The following is a 16,011-nucleotide window of genomic DNA, read 5'->3' as shown; positions in this document are numbered from 1 at the left end:
CTCTGAGTGTAGGGAGGGGTCTTACCTGAAAGAGTTTAAAGTCCTGTCATTTCAGATCTGGGCCCTGTGCTTGTGGGGAAAGGTCTGACCCAACAGAGCAGGGGGTCATTTCATGTCAGCTCTGGGTCCATTCACTGAGGAATGTGGACACAACTGAGAGCGTGTGGGGTCCTGGGACATCATCTCTGGGTCCTGTGAGTGCAGAGGGAGGGGTCCACCCTGAGAGAGTAGCAGGTCTTGTGACATCAGTTCTGAGTCCCTGTTCTTGTGGAGAGAGTCACACGTGGGAGACTGGGGTGTCCTATCACAACAGCTCTTGGTCCTGGGAGTGCTGGGGTGAGTCTTGCCCTATAAACGGGGGGTGTCCTGTCACATCCGCTATGTGTCCCGGGATGTGAGAAGAAGTCTCTCCTTGGGAGATCTGTGTGTCGTGTTATATCACCTCTAACGCTTGTGCGTGAGGGAAGAGGTCTTCCTGGGAGTGGTGCATAGATGACCCCCTGCACCCAACCCCGCTGCCCGCTGACGTGCATGGAAGTGTTACTGCCCAGATGCACAGGAGATGGCAGCAGAGAGGCGCACTTGGTACCTTTTGGAGGTAACCATATTGTGTTGTAAGCAAGTTTCAACAAACTTCAAAAAACTGAAATTATATAAAGTATGTTGCTGGCACTCAAGGCAGTTAATCTAGAAGTCAGTGGCAAAAGGGAACTAAGAAGTCGTTCTGTTTAAAAGCTATGAAATGCACGTCTAAATCACACTGGATTCAATGTTCATGTGGATCATCCACTATACCAAACAAATCTTCCTGCTCACCGGCTCCCAGGTGTTATTCCCATGATGGACACTAGATGGCAGCAGAGAAGCACACCTGGAACATATTTTTAAAGGGACCATATTGCTATAAAACAGGGTTTGACAAGCTTTAAAGGATTGAAATGATATAAAGTATGCTTCTTGCTCTCATTGCAGTTAATCTAGGGCAATGGTCGGCAAACTCATTAGTCAACAGAGCCAAATATCAACAGTACAACGATTGAAATTTCTTTTGAGAGCCAAATTTTTTAAACTTAAACTTCTTCTAATGCCACTTCTTCAAAATAGACTCTCCCAGGCCATGGTATTTTGTGGAAGAGCCACACTCAAGGGGCCAAAAAGCCGCATGTGGCTCGCGAGCCACAGTTTGCAGCCACTGATCTAGGGTAACTAGAAAGACATTGTATTTTTGAAGTTATAACATACACTTCTAAACAACCCCCAAAATAAATCAGAAAATAATTTGAACTGAATAATAAAAAAACTGCATACCAAAACTTATTTTTTTAAAAGTGCACCCTTAATAAAATAAAAACTAAAAAAAAATTTTTTAACTAAATTAAAAAGTGTACCCTTAAATGTACGTATTAGAAATAAAACCTGAAAATTCACAAGTTTTGCACCCATATTAAACCTAAAACAGTAAATCAGCATGAACTTCCAATTTTCAAAGGAAATAGAGATATGAACTTACGGCAATAATTATTTAATCGGGCTGCTGAACCTTTTCCTAGGCCCATCTTGTGCTTCCTTGTAAAACCCAGTTTTAGCAAGAACCCTGCCAAGTCATGTTACCAGAATCTCCCATCCTTGGGATCGGATCCCCCTTGGGATCTGACCAGATTCCTCATCCTACATCATTGCCCAGATGCCGTCTGATCACCTTGGACTGTCTTCAACAAGAAACCTGTTGAGCCAAACCCTCCTGACCCCTGATGTTTCTGTTATCTGAGAAAAACATGGCTCGTCTTTCCCCGTTGCTAGTGGGAGTGGGGTTCTCGAGGTACCACAGGAGTAAGCATTTAGGGAGCCCCCCATGGGAGGATGAACTATGGTAGAAATCTTTATTTCCATGGAATTACACGCCAGGGTTTCCTAAGTCACATTCCCGTTGGTCCAGTCATAGAAGTGTAGCTGGGATTTCAGTACAGCTAGAAGCAGAGCCGGTGTCCAGAGTTTCCTGTCCATGTTGGAGCGGGTCCATTAGTCCAGTGTGTGTGGGGCCGTGAAAAATGTGGGCAAATATAGGGGAGCAGGAGCAAAACAGCCTCGTGAGCTCGGAGTGAGTCACAATGTGCCAAGAGAAGGAATTTCTGTTTAGAGGGTTATAGGTCCCCAAATCCCCTCAGGCTTGCAGTGACCACGTCCCTTCTGGCCTATGACCTCTGTCCCCAGGGTGACTGACTGGGTCTGTGTCTATCTTCCTTTTGTCCAGTCCCCCCCACCCAAAGTTTTGCAGGGAACATGCCTACAATGTCTGGCCTGTCCTTTGCTCCTTTTCTGTTATTAGTAACTAGCTAATTCCATTGGCATCATCTCCTCTTCTCTACCCACTGACCCCTACTCTGCTCTTGGCTATAAATTCCAATACACACCCCACCCCCACCCTGCATTTAGAGTTGAGCCCAATCTCTCTTCCCCTTTGCCAATTATGGAGATAGCCCCATCTATATATATATAAAAAGGCAGTGACTGTGATGACCAAAACAACTGGTCGACCAAACAGCAGGCTGCATGGGGGCGACCAGGCCGGCAGGTGGGGCAGTAAGGGATGACCAAACAACCGAACAGCAGGCTGCGTGGGGTGACCAGGCCGGTGTGGGGGGAACCAGGCCGGCGAGGGGCGCAGCAGTTGGGGGTGACCAGGCAGGCAGGCAGGCAGGCAGGCGAGCAGTTAGGAGCCAGCAGTCCAGGATTGTGAGAGGGATGTCCGATCCTGTGGATGGGGCCTAAACCGGCGGTCAGACATCCCCCAAGGGGTCCTGGATTGGAGAAGGTGCAGGCTGGGCTGAGGGGACTCCCCCTCCCGTGCACGAAACTCGTGCACTGGGCCTCTAGGTCAAGAATAAAGTACTACTATGCTCTAGCACCGTGGTCGGCAAACTGCGGCTCGCGAGCCACATGCGGCTCTTTGGCCCCTTGAGTGTGGCTCTTCCACAAAATACCGCGGCCTGGGCCAGTCTATGTTGAAGAAGTGGCGTTAGAAGAAGTTTACGTTTAAAAAATTTGGCTCTCCAAAGAAATGTCAATCGTTGCACTGTTGATATTTGGCTCTGTGGACTAATGAGTTTGCCGACCGCTGCTCTAGTACGTCGTTGAATAGTCAGTCCTTTAAATTTATCACTTTCTGATACCTAGCTCTGTGAACAAAGAAAATGATGCAGTTACGATATAGGTAGTAATTAATGACTTCATCAGCTCACGGGATGCCATCTGTGCTTGTGGATTCATCCCCAAGGTCCTGAGCTTACAAGTCATCTAAGTAACCTGCAACAAAAGGTTAAGTGGAAACGGGCTTCGTCCGCCTTGCCGGTGAACCAGGAGTCACGTTGCCTGGCGTCCTTACCTTTCACAGCCGCTCCCACCTCCAGCACAGACCACTCCGTCCTCCGAGTAAAAGGGCCCCTTCTCCGTGCAGGAGCCGCAGGCCCGCGGGATCCCACCTCCGCCCACCTGCACCCAGGGAGGCCCGGCTCCCGGCTCTCTCGCGCCCCCGCACGCGCACTCGCGGGTCACGTGTCTTCAGCGAGGAAAACAGATGTTGCCTTAAACTCCTTCAACTTGTCAGCACGCCCTATAAATGGCTCACAGCTCGAAGCGCTCCTTTGAACGGAAACATTTAACTCCAAGTCGGAGGAAGCCGTCCTGACGCCCGGGTGCCGCGGAGACTCCCCGCTACCCACGCGCGGAGCCAGCAGAGGCGCTGGGGTCAAGGAGGGGCCCACAGGAAACGGCCGGGGGGCGGGGCGGGGCGGGGCGGGGCGGGAGGCTCAGGCCCCGCCCCCGGACACGCCCCCGCTGGCCGCGCCCACCCTCGCCAACAACGTCGCCTTCGGCCCGCCTCTTCCTGACCGAGGCCCCTCCCCCTTGCGTCACATCCTGTGGACGCAGAAGGGGGTTTTCCTGAGCGGAAGTCCCTGTGCGGTGAGTGAGGTCCGTCTTGTGAGGTTTCCATCCGTCCTCCACGACCGGGACCGGGCTCCTTGTGGGTGTCACAGGCTCCCGCACGCACCCGTCCCTTCCGCGGGGACCCCCCGGGGGACCCAGCGCTCTGGCGCCGCCGGAAGTCATTTCCGGTTCCGGTCACTCGCTGGGAGGCCGCCCTGCCCGCGCGGTGTCCAGTTCCCCCCGGGGACGTAGTTTCTCGCTCTTCTTCCCCATCGCCCCTCGCCCCCCAGGACGCCGCGCCGTCCCTGCCCTGGTTCTGCGGCCCCCCGCTCGCCTGCGCCCCGCCCGCCGCTCCCCAGGCCCCCCTTTCGCGGTCGCCGCCTCCCGGGGGCCCCTGTCCCCGGGCTGGGACGCTCGCGTCCTTCTGTTCCCGCCGGTCCAGCCTGCGGGGTGCGTTCGCGGGTCCGGTGCCCCCGGGAAGGGCAGAGGCAGCTGTGTTCCGTGCCTGTGCCTGGCGCAGCGGGTCCGGAGCCCCCGGGAAGGGCAGAGGCAGCTGTGTTCCGTCCCTGTGCCTGGCGCAGTGTGGGTGGGGGGCGAGGGGAGAAGAGGGAGCGACCGGGGCACCGGAGGAGGCAGGGTGCGGGTTTAGGGCCTGAGTCCGGGCAGCCGAAGAGTGTGGTTAGCAAGATGAGCAAAGATGCGCAGATGAGAGCAGCGATTAACCAAAAATTGATGGAAACTGGGGAGAGAGAACGCCTCAAAGAGTTGCTGAGAGCTCGATTAATTGGATGTGGCTGGAAGGACCCCCTGAAGGCACACTGTAAAGAGGTAATTACAGGAGAAGGACCACAACACGTTACTGTTGACGACTCGACGGCTGAAATCACACCAGAGGGCAGAGCCCTGGCACCTGACGGTGTAAAGGAGGGGCTTCTGCAAAGAGTAAGAACATTCCTTGCTCAGCATGCCAGCCTTTAAGATTGAATTAGATGGTGGTGTTTTGTGATCTTATTTCTGAAAGTAAAACTTGCCATAAATTAGTAATCGCTTTCCCAAAATAAAATCCTTTTTTGTAAAAAAAAAAAAAAAAAAGAAAGAAAGAAAGAAAGAAATAAAGAAAGAGAGAGAGAGAAGCTCGGGCCGGGGTCTCGGGTTCAACTTCTGGTAAGGGCACATACCCAGGTTGCGTACAGGAAGCAACCGGTCCATACTTCTCTCTCTCCCTCTCCCTTCCTCTCTCTAAAAAATTCAGTTTAAGCCGGGCAGGCGTGGCTCAGTGGTTGAGTGTCACCTATGAACCAGACGTCACAGTTCGATTCTGGGTCAGGCACAGGCCTGGGATGCCGGCTCGATCCCCAATAGGGGGCGTGCAGGAGGCAGCAGATCCATGATTCTCTCTCCCTCTTTCCCTTTCTCTCTGAAATCAATAAAAACTTGTTTTTAATTTCAATTTTAAAAAACATGTCCCCGGTGAAGACTTACTAAAATAAAAAAGGAAAAAATTCTATCTATAGTAATATCAATGCAGAACTTGGTTATTCTGGGAATTTCTAATATTTCAAAGCTGGTAGAGTTTTATAGTTTTGGGGACATCACCTAAATGTGAATTGAAGAGACCGCCCGACACTGTGCAAGCTATTTCTTGCTTGGTAGTAAAAATGCACATTCTAACCAGGCGTCCTCAAACTACGGCCCGTGGGCCACATGCGGCCCACCGAGGACATGGATCCGGCCCGCCGGGTGCCGCTGCCTGTCCTGCTTAGCAGCCGACTCATCCCGGCCCACGGTGCGCATAGGAATTTGTTCATAGTGTTTTTTTTAAACTATAGTCCGGCCCTCCAACGGTCTGAGGGACAGTGAACTGGCCCCCTGTTTAAAAAGTTTGAGGACCCCTGTAACCGTAAAAATACTTCCCTTGAGTGTATATTCAGTGCAAGTGTTTATGTAGGATCAGACTGATGCCTGCCGCCTGAAAATATGTTGGCAGATTACAAATCCTCTTACAAATAAAGAGCAGAATGCGTTCTCTTGCTGCATATTCTCTACAATACTGCCCAGAACAACCAAAATCCATAAAATAGGGAAGAGGCATGCAGGTTGCCTTTGAAGCTTTTAGAAGAAATACAGTTAAGTGATAGTTTGTCTTCTTAAATTCATCTACTTGACTTATGTAACAAGAGGGGAAATACTTCCTGACAGAGGTATTCTTGGTAGATTTACTTGACTGGTTCTCTGCATTAATCAGGCTTGTTCTTTAGATTCCAGTATCGATGTGGTGATCAGCTCCACTGAAAGGGAACCCACCACCACAATGGCCCACTTTCCAGAGCGAGGAAGGAGCTCTGGCGCTGGGGTGTCGGGGCAGCGTCCTCAGTAAAGATTGGGGTTCTGGTGAGTACTAGCCATTGTTTTCACAGGACCGGACAGACCTCCTTTATTTTATGAATGAATTTTTGTGAAGGGAAGTGTTAATTTTGTTGGGAATTTATTGAGGAGATATCTTAGGAATTGCCATTCAAACTGAGAAGTAATAATGGGGTGGGAAATTGTGTTTGTGAATTGGGGTGGGAATGAAGAATGGTAATTGTGAACAGTGTAGAAATGATAGCAATACTTAACAGTGTTTGTGATGTTCTGAGTGAGTCTACAACATTTCAAACTTTAGGTGTCTGGTAGAGACATGGAAAGGAATGCGGACTAGGTAAAGAGTGATATTTATGGGAGACAATATCCTGAGACATATTTCTCTTAAAGTGCATGTTAGCTGGAAAGCAGAGGTGAGCGCTCAGAGATGGACCTCAGACGTGAGCTCTGTAGCTTTCGGTTTGGAAAAAGTAACGGAAGAAGCTGAGTGAACAGCGTGCATCAGTGGGAAGGGATGAAGAATTAGCATGGAGCCTTGTCATCTTCCTGCAATATTGTTTGAGCTCTGCTCAGGTGATACGGAGCTGGGATGAGTATATTAGTCTTAAGGCCATTAATAGGCTGACATGTTGGAGAACCGAGGGGAAAGTAAATTCCTCAAAAGAAGTCATATTACACTTATTACTTGGTTCCCAGTAAAAGCCTGAGGTATGTACATTGCATTTATTTATGCCGATGTCATTGGTGGTGATGTTAGGTAGCCAACTGGGGTGGGGGGGCGGTGGGCGGGGAATGTGAGCTTAAGGCAACTGCACCTTCAGCTTTTGGGTTGATTGTAAAGGCAGGGCAGTAGAGGAGGACCAGAAGAGGAAATAAGTTCAGAGGAGTTTTAGTTTGAAGATGCAGGAGATTTGATAGGTTTAAATGATGGGGGATGTACTGAGAAGAGGGAGAAGTCGCTTGTAAAGGAAATAAACATTTTATAAATAATACAAGGTTCCTGACAAAACAGAAGGCAGAGTGGTTCCATTGGGGTCTAGATGGCTCTTCAGTGCACTAGGAGAGAAGGAGTAACTAAAGGGTATAAGTGCAGGAGAATTTGCATTTTATGGTGTTAGACCCAGGTAACTTGTCAACGTACATATCCACTTGGAAGGAAATACCTCCTCTATGGAAAGTGCGGGGAGGGTGAGAATGTGTGAAATTAAAGGCATGGAGAGAGTTAGAAATATTTGGGGAGCATGGTAGACCGGCTAACTAACCAGGATATGCCATTCGAAGCCACTGTGAGATGTGACTCCTGCTGTCAGGGGCAGCCCTGGAAAAGGCACTATTTGGAGACGCCTTGTGTGGCAGCGTTCTTCCGCAGATGTAGCAACCGGTCGGCAGGAATAGGAAGTGATGTTGGCCTTGGGGAACACTGTTGAAACGGGTAGCCGAGTTTCACTGGGCAGGAGAAGGGAGAGTGGAGGCTGAAGTTCGGGAATTGGGGCGATGCAGTGGGTCCTGTGTGGTACACAATACCGGCCTGGGCAGGAATTTTTGGTGAAAGAGCAAAAAGGAGAATACTTTGCAAAAACAGGATGGGTCCTCTGAATTTTCTTTTTTAATTCTCACCCAAGGATATGTTTTTATTGACTTTTAGAGAGAGAGGAATTGGGAGAAAGAGAGAGAGAGAGACATCGATGTTAGAGAGAAACATTGATGGATTGCTTCCTGAATGCACCCAACTGGGAATCAAACCTGCAACCCACGTATATGCCCTGAGCAGGAATTGAACTCGGTCTTTTATGGTATACGGGCAATGATGAGCCATTCAGAGGGCATGGGCCTCTGGATTTTAAGGAATCTCTGCTTAAAAGGCAGGCGGAGGCAAATGCAAATTTTATGTGTCCCTTTCTAACGTATGCTTATATGCATTGTATATGCTTGTATTTGTGTGATTTTTGCCACATTGCTAAAGTTTTCTGAACTTCTGATCATGTCATTTATTAACTTCATAAATAAATCATAATCAGTAGGGTTACCTTGAGGAACAAATAAGCAAATGTATGTATATCTCTTTGCACAGAATCACATATAATGAAATTTGAAAAGTTAGAAATGGGTGAGTTAAACCTACTTCTGTTATGACTCATTATCATCACTTGTTTATGAAATACACATAATTATTGCTGGTTTAGGGTAGGGTTTATACTTTACAATTCTGTCTCAGGCACACTGAAATAATGAGGTTAAGGAAAATTGCAGCTAATATGACTGGCAAAGGGCAGGAGTTCAGCTTCCACTTTTCTAAAATATCAGATGGAGCAACAGAATTTCCTATGAAAATGCTTCCATTCTATATTTCCTAAGCCTACTGCCCTGTGAGAATTGCCGAACATGATAGGAGTTCTGTAACCCATGTGCTCACGCTATTATCTGATGCAGGGGATCTTCAGGGATAAATTTCAAAGTAAATGGAATAAGTCAACCCATCAATGAATTAACACTATAATAAAATGTAACCTTAATTCTCTTGGTGCATAACCGAATTCCTGCAGGACTAATCTAAAAGTCAGTGTTGAAGGATTGATATTTCTGGAACCTCACTTGGAGGAGACAAAATGATTCAGGACAAAAGTATCTGGAAGGTCAAGGACAGGAAATAGGAATGGACTGGGGCACCAGAGGGCAGGGTAGAGTTGGAGAAACACTGCTGTGTGCCAACTGAGAATAAGTAAGCCTGAGAAATTCCCCAGTTGTTGCTGGAGGTGGGGACACCTGTGGCATGAGTCAGGGATCTCTGTGTTTGGGCCTCAAGAGGAAACTGGAAAATTCTGAACGCCCTGGATTAATTCCCTTCCCACACTCCTCTCTAAATTGAAGGCGTTTGCCGAAACCGGTTTGGCTCAGTGGGTAGAGCATCGGCCTGCGGACTGAAGGGTCCCGGGATCGATTCCAGTCAAGGGCATGTACCTTGGTTGTGGGCACATCCCCAGTGGGAGGTGTGCGGGAGGCAGCTGATCGATGTTTCTCTCTCATCGATGTTTCTAGCTCTCTGTCCCTCTCCCTTCCTCTCTGTAAAATATCAATAAAATATATTTTTTTAAAAAAATAAAAATAAATAAATTGAAGGCGTTTGTGTCTTCTTTTGATCTGGCAGCGGAGAGCTCTCCCACTGTTCTCTCGGCAAACACCTCTGTTTCTGCTGGTGGGCTGGGGGCTACCTCCAGGGGGAGCTTTGGGGCTTCAGGACAGTTGGGTCTAGAAATCGTAGAGAAATAAGTTTCATGGCTTCCTTCTCCTCCCATAGCTTTGCCTCCTGTTGCTTGGACTGTGTGTCAGTGAAAACCCAGAAGACCGTTGACAGCTGAGCTAGTGACAATGGCGTCACAGGTGGGTTGGGAATTACTCTTTCTACTGAAATGCATCTCCATTGCCAGTATGTGGGTATATTGCTCCTACAGGCACGGGTGTTCTGAGTACACGCGGGACTTCTCACAGGTCTGAGCTTCAGTTCATTTCCCCGGTACTCTGGAATGGTCATGTTGGGTCAAGGACTCATTAAATGGCAATCTCTTTCCCAGCGTTAAACTAAGATATTCCAGCCTCTAGTAATGCTGTGTATTTATAGGGGAGATTGGAAAGGTTTCATTTTCTCATCTTAATTCATGGCTTGGTTAGCAAAAAAAAAGTTACACATTAATCATATTATTAACTGTCATGGCCTTAGGATTGAGGTGAATGCAGGTGAGGAAGGAGCAAAACATTATAGCCAGGAAGGGCGGCAGATGTTTCCACAGGTGAGTTCAGCCAGTTACAGGTGCTGACAGGCGTGCTGATTAGTATTGGGGGGAAAATAAGTCATGATTATGCCAGAAAAGGCAATCAGGAGTCATTCATTTATTTTTCCCAATCTCAGGCCTCTTAAAATTTTTATAGAATATGTTTGCGCTTTTGAAATCCAAAAAGGAAAACCAAAATTCTCATTACTACCCATGTCCCAAGTCATGAATTTTCCCTTTCTTCAAATTTCTTCCTGTAATTTTCCCGTTCTTCAAATTTGATTAAGTGGAGGCAATGCGTAGGGAGTTTCCTTAATTTGGGTTGTAACTCAGGAGGAGGAATGTAGAAGGTAGAGTAAAACTTAGAGCCTTGTGGACATTTTTGATGAAGTAAAGAGCCCAGAGTAATCAAGTGGCTTCAGGTGAACTTGAATAGAGAGACGAGATGGAGAAACAGAAGAGGCAATGACAACTGTAATTGGAGGTCCCAGAAAAAGTGAGACATGGAGGCCTTGGACCATAGGAAGAGTTGGGGTACTCCTGTCCTTCAGCACAGAAGTCTTGGAGTCTCTGGCTTGTGCTGCTGAGCCATTTATGCTATGTCACAAGCATCTGAGCTGTGTGGAGACGAAAGGCTGCACCTGCTGATCCCAAGTCCTGTATGAATTCTGTTCAGTTTTGCAGAATTCTGGGCATCGCTTCAGTTTACTCTGTCATTCATTGAGTAATAAACATGGAGCTTGTTTTTAATGTTGTTTGCTACATAGTTACCACTTTACACATGTTCGTTGGATCTTAAAAAAAATTATAACTACCATTACACCAGTTCATTGATGAGCAGACGGAACTGATAAAGGAGAATAATCAGAACATAGTCATGGTAAAAGGGGGCAAATAATGGATACTGCATTCCTTCTGATGAGTTTGTAGGTTTCCTTGAAATTGGTGGAGAAGTGTATTAATTATAAATTTTCAAGTGCAAATTTTGTAATCATGATTTGGAGTCATCATTACAAGTTTACTGGTATGTCTCCAGGTTATATTACACCACACCTCATGTTATACTTCTTTATAGTGAGGTTTTATATATTTACTGTGGGTATATCTGAAAGTCAGATGTCTAGGTGAGCAATGAGAACGATGTGGCTGGACCCAAAATACTGTTTGAACTTTCTATATGCTCAGCTGCCACTTCCTTAGTGCCGTGACCTACCTGGACCATCCTCCCCTAGAGGTTGGCAGTCCTGGCACTGTCTGAAACAATGTCCATAATGTTGTAGGAAGCAGTGTCCTTCGAGGATGTAGCTGTATACTTCACCCAGGAAGAGTGGGCCCTGCTGGACACACCCCAGAGAAAACTATTCACAGACGTAATGCTGGAGAGCATCAGTCATCTGGTCTCGATTGGTGAGTCTCTTCATGGGTATTAGGAATGTATGTATTTATTCAGTCTACACGTATGGCGAAAAACTTTCCCATTTCTTATTCCAAACTTTGTCTTGATTCTTTCATAACTCTTACAACTACCTTACAGTCAGTAATTTTCTTTACTTTTTGCTTTTATTCAGTTTGTAATCCCAGTAGAATGTAATCTTCCTGACATTTCATGTTTCCCTTGCTACTCAATTTCCAACTCTCACACAGTGGTGGGAACACCTTATTTTTTAAATCCTCACCAGAGGATATTTTTCCCATTGATTTTTAGAAATAGTGGAAGGATGTGGGGGGAGGGAGAGAGAGAGACACACACACTCATTAAATGGCGAATGAGTCTCACATCAGTGTGAGAGAGAATGTCGATTGGTTGCCTCCCTCACAGGGCCAGGGATCGAATCTGCAGCTGAGGTATATGCCCTTGACCTGGAATCCTTTGGTCTGAGGGCCGATGCTTCAACCCCTGAGCAAAACTGGCCAGGGCAGAAACTCACTATTTTTGAATGTGTAAGTAAATGTATTGATTTAAAATATATAAATATTTATTTTGCTGCAGGTACTGTTAGATCAGAACAAAGTATTAAAAATAACAAGACATATTGTTTTCCACATAGAACTTAGATTTTTTTTTTTTCTGGTAGAAGTTGTATTTATTTGGTCATAATAGTCAAGCACTGTGAAAACTTACATGAAAATATTGATGATTCTATAGTCTGTCTTTGAACTTGGGCATGGGCATCAGCAATGATATGTCCTTAATATCTTTTGGGACAAGTTTAAGAGATGTCATTGGCTGACTACCCATGTTACTTTCAGTATACTCTTTCTGGGCTGACTTTCAGGGGTTATCTTATTTTTCTCATTTAGTTGACCCTGTTTTGATCACCATATACTGTTATCAGCACAGAACTCAAAATCCATGTATCATTTTCGTACAAACAGGCAGTCAGCTCTACAAATCATACGTGATTTCCCATTTCAAGGAGGGAGAGCAACTTTCAAGAGAAGGGATTGGTATTCTGCAAGGCCAGAGTCCAGGTGAGCTCCAGAGGCTGTGTTTCAGTACAAGAAAGAGCCTTGTCAGTGAGTAAGTGGGCCCTAAGAATGATTAATGGAGATGTCTGAGGTTAGTGATGTTTTGTAAAACGTAGGGGACAAATTCTCGAGATGTCATTATACTTTGCAGGTAGCAACTTCTCTTCAGGTGTCTCTCATTATCTTTAACTTTAGGGAAGGTTATATTCATGTACTTAGAGGAGATCTCTATTTACATCCCCTCTTCCCTCCCGCCCCCCCAGATTTCCCTAACTGGAGTGGAGCCCTGTAACTCCATCTCAGCACCCACACCACCCTGGAACACTCTGATTGTGCCTTCATGGTTGACAGGAAGGCCATCTATGATATCTGTTGGAGAAAACTCGATATTGAGCGCCCAACCGACACTAATTTTAACCACCTTATTAGCCAGATTGTGTCTTCCATCATGGCTTCCCTCGAGTTTGATGAGGCACTGAAAGTCGATCTTAGAGAATTCCAGACAAACCTGGTGCCATAACCCCAAATCCACTTTCCTCTGGCCATATATGCCCATCATCTCTGCTGAGAAAGCCTACTATGAGCAGCTTACTGTAGTAGAGATCACCAGTGTGTGCTTTGAGCGATCCAACCAGATGGTGAAATATGGCCCTTCCTTGGAAATACCTGGCTTGCTGCCTTTTCTACTTTGGTGACATAGTGCTGCCATTCCCACCATCAAGACCAAGCATACCATCTAGTCTGTGGATTGCTGCCCCACTGGTTTCTAAGGTTGCATTAATTAGCAACCTACCACTGTGTACCTGGCAAAAATCTGGCCAAAATACAGTGAGAGATGTGCATGCTGAGCAATGCCTCAAAACACCACAGCCATTGCTGAGGCATGGGCTCTCCTGGACCACAGTTTGACCTGTTTTATGCCAAGCATGCCTTTGTTCACTGGCATGTAGGTCAGAGAGTGGAGGAAGGAGAGTTTTCTGAGGCCCATGAGGACATGGCTGTCATTGATAAGGACTCTGAGAAAGTTGGAGGATATAGTGCTGAAGACGAGAATAAGGGGAATAGTATTAACTTGTCTGCTGTCATTTTATACTCCATTGTCTTGGGACTGTCTTATTTTGTGGAACTGTCCATTGTGTCTGACTTATCAATAAAAGTGATGTGTTTGTGTGTGTTTTTTAATTCACAAAATATCCCTTTTCATGGACCTATTCTGTGAATATGTCCCTCTCTGTTCCTCCCCAGCTTGCCATCTTCATTTTATTTTTCTCATATTCTAGTCCAGAAAATGTCAGTTGATGTCTGTAATGTGTTTTTCCTTAGAGTATTCCTTACTTTGATGTGCTTTCCCATTTATGTGTTAATATTTAAAACAAATGGGCTATGGGTCTCGTCAACATTTTAATCTCTCTAATAATTCCCTCCCCCCCCCCCCCAGTCATTTCAGAAAGGAGAGATGATTTTAAAAAACAAGAAATGTTATCCACTCAACATTTTCACAAGAAGGACACATCCCTCATCAATACAGTGGTAAGCTTTATCAGTGTGAACCTGTTCTTCCAAATAAAGAACTGGAAATTAAATAAGTTATAAGTTTGGCATAATTATCTAATTAAAGTTGAGATCAAGGGCTTTCACAGCAGAAAGTTTTGTTAGTTTGGTTTTAGGGAAGAAATTAACCTGAAGTCAAAACCATAACCTGAGGTCTTATAAAGAGACAATTGTGCCCTAGCTGGTTTTACTCAGCGGGTAGAGTGTTGGCCTGTGGACCAAAGGGTCCCAGGTTCTATTCCAGTGATGGGCACATAACTCAGGTGCAGGCTCCTCCCCAGCCTGGCCCTGGTCAGGGCATGTGCAGGAGGCAATCAATTGATGTGTTTCTCTGACATCAATATTTCACTGTCTTTTCCTTCTCTCCCACTCTTTCTAAAAATCAATGGAAAAATATTCCCAGGTGAGGATTAAAAAAAGAGAGAATTGTATAATCCTGGCTCATATACCCAGTCTTTGAAGTAGAATGTATAAAAATTATTCAGATATATCTGCAGTTGGGTTGCCATAAAAGAAAAAATCTTTATGCATGTGGTTATATAACTAATAGGAACAATTTTAAATGGACTCTATCATTGAATGATTACTCTATAATTTATATGTAGAGAAAGGAATGAAGGAAAGAATAAATGTGGATAAACCTTTAACAGTCTCTCATTTCCTTTCAAAAAGCAGAGATTTTACACTCAAGAAGATCCTTTTGAATGTAATGATTTGGGAGAAAACTTTACTGAAATCTTAACATTGACTCGGTGCATGATACCTCACATGGGAAAGAAACCCCATATCATACAAGAATTTAGAAAAGTGATCAATTACTTTAATCAACATAAACTAATTGATGCTAGAAATAAATTGTTTGAATGTCAACGTGGGAATGCTTTGATTCAACACTCTGCCATTAAACAACACAGTAATACTCAAAATGGAGAGAAGTCATTTGAATGTCATGTATGTGGGAAAGCCTTCGGTAACAGTTCTAACTGTAGACGACATGAGATTATTCACACTGGATTGAAACCACATGGATGTCATCTGTGTGGAAAGGCCTTCACTCATTGTTCTGACCTTAGAAAACATGAAAGAATTCACTTTGGAGAGAAACCATATGGATGTCATCTGTGTGGGAAAGCCTTCAGTAAAAGTTATAACCTTAGCCGACATGAGATGATTCACACTCGAGAGAAACCACATGAATGTCATCTATGTGGGAAAGCCTTTAATCATTATTCTGACCTTACAAAACATGAAAGAACTCACTTTGGAGAGAAACCATATGGATGTCATCTATGTGGGAAGACATTCAGTAAGCCTTCTTACCTTAGACAACATGAGAGAACTCACAGTCGAGAGAAACCACATGAATGTCATCTATGTGGGAAGGCCTTTACTCATTGTTCTCACCTTAGAAAACATGAGAGAACTCACACTGGAGAGAAACCATATGAATGTCATCTATGTGGGAAGGCCTTTACTGATTCTTCTGTCCTTAGACGACATGAGAGAACTCATACTGGAGAGAAGCCATATGAGTGTCATATATGTTGGAAAGCCTTCACTGATTCTTCTGTCCTTAAACGACATAAGAGGACTCACACTGGAGAGAAACCATATGAGTGTCACCTCTGTGGGAAAGCCTTCAATCACTCTTCTGTCCTTAGACGACATGAGAGGACTCACACTGGCGAGAAACCATATCAATGCAATATATGTGGGAAAGCCTTCAACAGAAGCTATAACTTTGGACTGCATAAGAGAGTTCATACTGGAGAGAAACCATACAAATGTTATCTATGTGAAAAAGCCTTCAGTAAATATTTTAATCTTAGACAGCATGAAAAAACTCACACTATAAAGGTTATAAATGTGGAAGATTCACTACCCATTGTTTCAGACTCTGAACACCCTTGAAGGACTCACAAGCTGTGGAAAAACA

The 16,011-nt window shown here is 45.4% G+C and overlaps 1 protein-coding gene and 1 long non-coding RNA gene across 3 annotated transcripts; both read left to right on the top strand.

The window, feature by feature from the left end:
• The first annotated feature begins 4,182 nt into the window (after nt 1–4,182).
• On the top strand, nt 4,183–5,022 carry LOC308244747 (transcription and mRNA export factor ENY2-like). Its single transcript, XM_080660995.1, has one exon. The coding sequence runs from the start codon at nt 4,612–4,614 to the stop codon at nt 4,900–4,902; it is 291 nt and encodes a 96-aa protein (XP_080517121.1). The 5' UTR covers nt 4,183–4,611; the 3' UTR covers nt 4,903–5,022.
• Nucleotides 5,023–6,180: 1,158 nt separating this feature from the next.
• Nucleotides 6,181–14,887, top strand: LOC308244748. Of its 2 annotated transcripts, none has more exons than XR_013960173.1 (6): nt 6,181–6,315; nt 9,584–9,666; nt 11,336–11,462; nt 12,432–12,527; nt 13,963–14,054; nt 14,748–14,887. It is a non-coding gene; the product is annotated as an uncharacterized lncRNA (long non-coding RNA). The 2 variants fall into 2 exon arrangements; XR_013960174.1 differs by lacking the exon at nt 6,181–6,315 and adding an exon at nt 6,867–6,996.
• The last annotated feature ends 1,124 nt before the right edge of the window (nt 14,888–16,011 follow it).

Source organism: Plecotus auritus (genome assembly GCF_963455305.1).
Source record: "Plecotus auritus genome assembly, chromosome: 3".
NCBI classification, from domain to species: domain Eukaryota; kingdom Metazoa; phylum Chordata; class Mammalia; order Chiroptera; family Vespertilionidae; genus Plecotus; species Plecotus auritus.
The sequence above is the reverse complement of the archived record's forward strand: the minus strand, read 5'-3'. Positions and strand labels throughout refer to the sequence as shown.

Coding starts and splice junctions, on each gene's coding strand:
- LOC308244747 (XM_080660995.1), top strand. CDS start 4,612: ATGAGCAAAGATGCGCAGATGAGAGCAGCGATTAACCAAAAATTGATG.